Here is a 7,509-nt window from a genome sequence, read left to right as displayed (position 1 = left end):
TTAGGGGCCAGGAGTTTGGCCTAGTGGTTAAAGTGCTTGCCTAGCATGCATGAAGACCCGGGTTCAATTCCTCGGTACCACATACATAGAAAAAAGCCAGAAGTGGTGCTGAGGCTCAAGTGGTAGAGCTCTAGCCTTGAGAAAGTCCAAGGACAGTGCTCAGGCCCTGAGCTCAAGCCCAGGACTGGCAAAAAAAAAAAAAAATTCTGATTTTAAAAAGAGCTGAGCATTTGTGGTTTACACCTGCAATCCTAGGTATTCAAGAGGTTTTAGATCTGAGGATTTCCATGAGACAATTATCTCCAATTAGCCACCAAAAAGCTGGAAATGGAGCTTTGGCTTATGCAGTAAAGTGCTAGCCTTGAGCAAAAAAACAAAACAAAAAAACCTCAGGGACAACACCTAGCCTTAGGACTGGTACAAAAAAAAAAGACAAAAATGCTAAATTAAAAAAAATATTTAAAAGAGAAGCTACTCTGTAATAATGCAAGTTTCCCTTCTTGTTACCTGGCAAAAATGTATATAATTTATATAATTCATGGCATTTTTCACTCAAAAGAATTTTAGATGTACTGCCTTCCACAGAATAATGGCCGGGCTGCTGCTAGCTTCACCTGGAACTCAACAGTAAGAATGGATGGATTTAAAATCAAGTTAAAATTTGGGCATGCCAAGGCCTTGCATTTCTACATATTAACTGGATCAATTTCAAAAAGAATATATATTATATAATTTTGATACAAATGTAACAAAATAAGGATACATCTCCTGCTCTAATTTTGAGATTTGTCAACAATCCGAAGTTTCAATGAGAAAAAGACTTTGCACTTTGGCTTGGTTTCAGTTGTATCACAAATAAGAGCTATAGCTAGGCTGTAAACAAGGATTATTTAACAAGGTTCAACGAATGGATTTTAGCCTCATTTCATTGAACTGACTATATTTGTGATTTTTTATTCTACTTTTTCCCATGCAAAATAATTAATACTTACACGCTGCTTACAAATACCTATGCTATATATGTATACATATTGAATACTATTTGATGAGGTGAGCTTCTTTCTAGCAGATGAGACTGAAATCAATACATTGCTCTCACACAAATGAAAGCTTAGCTTGATTGTTGGAATTTTTTGGCATTTTCTTCTTCATAATGGTTACTATATTTTGGCAACCAAACAAGGCACAACTTCAGCTTGGAAGTTTGCAGTTTAAATTATTTACACTCTAAAATTCAGGCTAAAACTCATTATGATTAGGAATTCAACTGTTCACATCTTTTTGAGCACTGAATTTGGATTCATCCTCAAGTCAAATGGCATATCAATAGACAAAATCAAATTCATTCAAAGATAATTATAGTCAGTACTAGCTATTTTACTGAACTGGTAAGAATTTCTGGCTATACTTTTTTCTGTCACCCCTTTGTCACATCTTACACTGAAATTACTTGTCTTTGTAGCTAGAACACATCCTGAGCTTCACTTAACCCAGTTTTTCTCTGCAGTAGATCTCTATTCCTAGATATTCCATCCTGGATCTTGAGGCACTGAAACACTTTTTCATTATATAGTTGTGTGTGCATGTGGGTATATATGTACATATTTTAAATCCAAAGAGTGCTCCCATAAGAAATTGTTATTACCAGCACTCAATGCATAATTTATCATATATATGCACAAATGCATATGCCTACAGGAATATATGTACTCTTCCTTGGGCCTGTATCTCCAACTCAAAACCTAGGAGCTTTCGCACGTAGGACTCACAAAGAGCAACTCTGTGTGGCACACATCTCATCTGCAAGCCATCTGGTTTTTACATCACATCACAGGCTAAAAGTGAAGCTGCAAAAACAAAGAGGAAAAAAAAAATCAGGTTTCCCCCTACCCCCTTCATCCAACAAGAGTGGAAAACTTGTCAACTTCCAGCGTGCCCCGGCTCCTCACTGGCAGGCATCCTCAGCCTGTGACTTTTGAACAGCACTGTCCAGAAGTTCCATGGACTCTCTGAGAGTGACGTGGACTTTAAATGACTTGGGTTTAATGGTTAGGCCGTAACTGAAATCCATTTTTGAGGGCTCATCTTGGTTAGCCTTGAAGTTGCACTGGTGAGCCAGGATGGAGACAAAGAGAAACAGCAACATTTTAGATAGCTCTTCGCCAATGCACCGCCGTCTGCCCACTGAGAAAATCATCACGCTGCTCGTTAGCTCCTTGTTGATGAAACCATCCTTGTCCAGAAATCGAGCTGGATCGAAGACTTCTGGGTTAGGCCACTTTGCTGGATCGTGATTCACAGACCACTGGTTAATAAAAACCACTGTGTTCTTGGGGATGTAGTAGCCCAAGATGGAGGTGTTGGCAGTGGTGGCATGAGGAATGGTGATAGGCATAAAGCTGGAGAATCTCATGGTTTCATAAATAAAGGCCATGACGTAGGGCAGATTAGGCTGGTCGCTCATGCAAGGCAGGCGATCCCTTCCCACGACCTGATCCAGCTCCGCCTGCACTCGAGCCTGCTCGTCGGGGTATCTGTTTGGAATTTAATATACAAAGAAAATGAAACAAGTAAGCAAAGTTAATTCTTTTGTCTACTTTAATTACTTAATTCATTCCTTACACAGGCTATCTAGGTTAATGACTGGATACTTCTAAAACAAATCTAAAACAGGTTGCTAATTTTTCTTTAAATTATGACAAACATATACAATTTGAAACATTTCTAGTTCTATATTTTTTATGGATTGATCTATTTTGCAATGTTTGTTTATATTTTGGTCAATATTAGTGCCTTTGCTTGTTCTGCTTGCATGTTCATGCCTATTACTCTACCAACTTTAAGCCTCCAGCTGGGCTTTTTGCTGGTTATTTTCAGCATGGAGTTTTTGCTTGTTTGTTTGCCTATGCCGGCTTCCAACCTCAGTCCTCCAGGTCTAGCCACACAGTCTCTTGTGTGGCTAGAATTACCGGAGTGAGTCCCTATGCCCAGCAACAATTGCAATTTTTGTAATTAGCCCTGTATAGCTAAAGCTCTTTTTGCCTATCCTAACCAATTAAGCTGAAGTTTTCTCATTCTAAAGACACATATTAACAGCCAAATTGACCTATCTATTGGACACTGCGGAAACAGTGTTTATGGCTCACAATTCTTTTTAGAAACCACAAAAATATTTCATGTCTTCTAAAAATCCTCAGGCATAAAAATGAATTTGTAGGTAGAAATTTTGTTATATAATCTTAATGGATGCATTTTATATCAATATAATCATTAAATAGGATTTTAATTTGTGTAAGAGTTGGGAAGTCTGTACCCAGGACCCACAAAACTCAAAATGCATCTCTGAAGGCAGCTCTCGTTTCTTCTCATTTCTCTAGGCAACGCCTTGCTCTTATTTTATAAAATATTATCAATATCTTGAAAACTATGTATTTTTCAAACTTTTAAAAAAGCAAATTCCAGTACAAATTTCCATAGTTACATAGTGTTGCTGATAGAAACTACTAAAAAATCCTTTGGACAGCAAGGCTTAGCAGAAAGCGAGTTCTATAAGGGACCTCTTAGTCTTTCACTTTAAATCCAGTAGTCCATATCTAGAAATGTACTTTGAGAAAATCCATTAATCAGTGCAATAATGCAATAGTAACCTTTAAAAAAAAAACTTTCTTAAAAGACAGCGTCTCCCTTAATATGTAGTGAAAGTTAGCCTCAAATTTGAGATCCTTTTGCTTCAAGCTCCCAAAGGTGGGGTCATAAGCCTACACCCCTACATCTGGAGTGAAAAGTTTTCAATGTAAATGAAATCAGTGACTACAGTTGGAGCAAAGAAATGATTGCAGTGTGCAATGGTGGTTTACATCAGTAATCCTAGCTACACGAAGCTGAGATTTAAGGATCACAGTTCAAAGCCGGTCCAGGCAGAAAAGTTCCCCTGAGACTCATCTCCTCTGCACTACTACTACTACTACAACTACTACACGCACACACACACACACACACAGAGAGAGAGAGAGAGAGAGAGAGAGAGAGAGAGAGAGAGAGAGAGAGAGAGAGAGAGAGAGAGAGAGAGAGGGAGGGAGAGAGAGGGAGAGAGAGATTGAGAGGGGGGTTCAGGTTGTAAAGCATTAGCCCTGAATCCCAAACCTCAGGGATAGCACCCAGGCCCAGAGCTCAAGCCCCAGGAAAAGGGGGGAAAAATAGAAAAGAAATGATTACATACATGAATCTAGACGTAATTATACCAATACTCAAATCAGTGTTAAAAGACGGGGAAGTATTTGCTACAGGGCACAGTAAGCAAGGTCAGAAGTTTTCAGGAATGTAAGAACTATTGTAACTCTGGAAATAAAAGGAATTGATGACGTCGTGGGTGACTAAAATTCAGTTCTTTAGCATTACATTTGAGAACTTCTTTTCATGAAGGGTCAAATGGTCAGGGTTTGAGTCTTTGTAGCCAAAAGCCTCCCTGTTGCCACCTCAATCCCACCTCCTGTGGCAGAGTGAAAGCAGACATAGACCACAAACGCATAGGTGAATGCACAGCTGGGTTTCAGTAATATAGTATATCCAACGCAGGAGTTATCCTTTGCCAACCCATTGATATGAAAAAAAAAACAAACTATTCTTTGACTTTATGGAACTGAAAGTGACCCTCAAATGATTCTATTTCATTTTGCTCCCTAAACAGAATCCATGGAGAATTATTTACAGTTCTTTTCTAATAAGAAACACGCAAGCCTGCTTTTCAGAATAGCCCTAGTGCGATTTGAGGAGCCCAGCGTTGCCCTTTGGTCCTGGCCGCTTCCTGGGAGCTTCGGGCGGACCTGGTCCAGGTTACTTTACCCAGGAAATCAAAGCTCTGGTTTGCAGCTTAGTGTTAGCACGCGGTCTAGGCGACCTCTTACCGCGGTGTCAATGACATTGCTGTGAGCTCGCTGTATTTATTTAATGTATTTACCGCTCCCCCAGCCCGCCTTTATTTTCCCTGGAATCCTTCCCGTGTCTGCTTCTGCGGTGTCGTGGGTAGTTCTCAGGGCTCATCTGTGGGCACTGCAGATATCTTGCTAATGTTGGGGGAAGTGAAGGGGAGGGTCTCCCGAATGTGCCCCCCTCCATTCACAAGCGGGGGGAGGATGGGGCAGAAGAGACCGGGACTCATCGCGTCCCCGCCGCCGCGCTAGGCGAGGTGAGGCGCGCGGCTGGGCGCCCGCCGGGCTGGGCGAAGCTGGGCGTCGCTTTCCAGGCGGGCGCGATCCCGGTGGCAAGGGGTGGGGATCCGGAGCGAAACCTCCGACCCGGCGGTGACCTCAGCGTCTCTTCTAAGCCCCGCTCCTTTCCCAGGGGAAGAAACAAAGACTCAGCCCCAGCGAACCGGCGACGGTACCTGGTGAGGAGGATGAGCAGCCAGAGCAGCGCGGTGGACAGAGTATCCTGGCTGGCGCCGAAGATGTCGGTGATGGAGGCCAGGACGGTCTCCAAGTCCAGCTGAGCGCCGCCGTCGGCCGGGCCGCCGTCGGCCTTCCTTTCCGCAGAGAGGATGAAGGCGTCCATCATGTCTCGGGGCGCGGCTCCCGGCAGGAGGCTTTCGCGGTGCTGTAGGAACTTGTCGAGAACGAAGTTGGTGAAGTTGCGGTTGAGCTGCTGGAACTCGCGGAAGGCGGTGCGCACCGGGTTGGGGAAGAGCTTCAGCCAGGGCAGGACGTCCACCAGGCTGCCCGCGCCCACCGTGCGCCCGAACTCTTCGTTGTGGCTGAGCAGCTCCAGGAACTCGGCGTCGTCGTGGCGGTAGCGGCAGCCGAAGCACACAGCGCTCATGACGTTCGCCACCGCCACGATGCACGGCTCGGTCGGCTCCACCGAGGCGCCCCCGGCGCCCCGGCGCACCAGCTCGGCCACCAGCTCGCGGCTCTCGCCCCGCACGTGGTCCTCGAGGAGGCGGCGGCTGCGCGGCTGGCGCGTGCAGAAGGCGCGCATGATGGCGTACGCCGCGCGCCGCTGCGCCTTCCACGGCTCCGAGTAACGACCGAAGGCCAGGCTGCGGCCGCAGGACACCACGTGGAAGGAGGCGAAGGGCGGCCGGTCCGCGAAAGCGGCGCCCTGCTGCACCAGGGCCTGCTGGATGGCGCGCTCGCCGTTCAGCACCACCACCGGACAGCTGCCCAGGCGGATCTGGAAGACGCTGCCGTAGCGCTGCGCCAGGCGCGCGAACGACAGGTGCGACGCGGGGCCCACCTCCGCCACGTTGCCGATCAGCGGCCACGGGAAGGGGCCCGGGGCCGAGCAGCCAGGGTGCCGCCGCCGCCGCTGCCTCAGCAGCCACTGGCCCACGTGCACGGCGGCCAGCGCGGACAGGAGCAGCAGCAGCGTAGTCTGCTGGATGGACAGAGGGCTCGGAGGCGGCCCGTCGTCCTGGCTGAGGCCGGTGGCCATGCTGAGGACAGAAAAGACAGACATGTGACACTCTGGTGGGCAAAGGAAAGAAAGAAACAACAAAAAAGTGGGCTCCCCACGTCCCAAACCCTGCCTGCACGACGGCGCACCGTAGAATGGAGAGGCTAGGGGTGGGGAGGAGAAGGGAGGGAGCGCGCGCAGGTTCACGTCTGACACCCCAGCAGGCCTGGCGGCAGAGGTGTCTGCTTGCCTCCGAAGGACCCACCGCCCCTCCCCTGAGCCGCCGGAACCCCTCCGACGGCGCCGCGGGAAGGCAGCGCTGCACACTGACCTGCTGCCGCCTGTGCTTGACCGCGGATCCGAGCAGCCGCCTTCCACCCACCGCCGGGGCAGGACGTGAGCCCGAGAGTCGCTGTGGGGGGGGAGGCGCCCAGGACACCTGCCGCCTGCAGGTGCTTCAGCGCTCAGGGAGGATGGGGCCCTGAAGTCAGGCTCTCATCCCAGCGCGGCGATCCGGGCCGGGAGGTGGGTGCTCGGCTCCAGTTCCCAGCCCGCGGGCGAGGCGCACGGCTGGCGTCGCAGAGGGGCGCGCGTTCTCGGTAGCGGCCACCGCGCCATCCCCCTGCCGCGGGTTTTAAGGACTGTGGGAGACCCGGGGAAGCGGGATGCGGCGGGGGTGGGGCCTGAGGGGCGGGGCGGGTGCGCCGTCCACTCCAGGGGTTGGGGGTGGGGGGGGGGAGTGGGCAGCGTGGCGCAGACACCAGCCCACCGGCTCCATGCCGCCGCCAGGTGACTCTGCCCCCAAACTTCTCGTTTGTTCAGTGATGGCTTTTAATCCCAGCCCCCCTCAGCAGAGGCCTCCCGGTTCCCCTCGGGTCCAACTTGTCCAGGTCCGTCCCAGCGCGCCCGGCGCCGGGAGGACGGCCCTTCGGTCCCCCTTCTGTGACGGGTGCTTGGTTTTCCCAGACACTCTGCTCCTGACAGGGACAGGAAAGGTAACCTGTCCGTCTAGGAGCTGGGGCTGCCCTGAGTGACTGGTGATGGCGGTGTGCCAGCTCATTATTATTATTGTTGTGGTTGTTGTTTTAGTCGTACGTTCTCGCAAACTTAGCCACTCCG

At 49.2% G+C, this 7,509-nt stretch overlaps 1 protein-coding gene across 1 annotated transcript; it reads right to left on the bottom strand.

The window, feature by feature from the left end:
• Positions 1–206: 206 nt before the first annotated feature.
• On the bottom strand, positions 207–6,984 carry Cyp1b1 (cytochrome P450 family 1 subfamily B member 1). Its single transcript, XM_090337128.1, has 3 exons — positions 6,722–6,984; positions 5,384–6,430; positions 207–2,534 (listed from the first exon to the last, which is right to left on the bottom strand). The coding sequence occupies exons 2-3, from the start codon at positions 6,427–6,429 to the stop codon at positions 1,946–1,948; spliced, it is 1,635 nt and encodes a 544-aa protein (XP_090193254.1). The 5' UTR covers position 6,430; positions 6,722–6,984; the 3' UTR covers positions 207–1,945.
• Between the last annotated feature and the right edge of the window lie 525 nt (positions 6,985–7,509).

Source organism: Megascapheus bottae, chromosome 7 (assembly GCF_031878675.1).
Source record: "Megascapheus bottae isolate mThoBot1 chromosome 7, mThoBot2.hap1, whole genome shotgun sequence".
Taxonomy (NCBI): domain Eukaryota; kingdom Metazoa; phylum Chordata; class Mammalia; order Rodentia; family Geomyidae; genus Megascapheus; species Megascapheus bottae.
The sequence above is the reverse complement of the archived record's forward strand: the minus strand, read 5'-3'. Positions and strand labels throughout refer to the sequence as shown.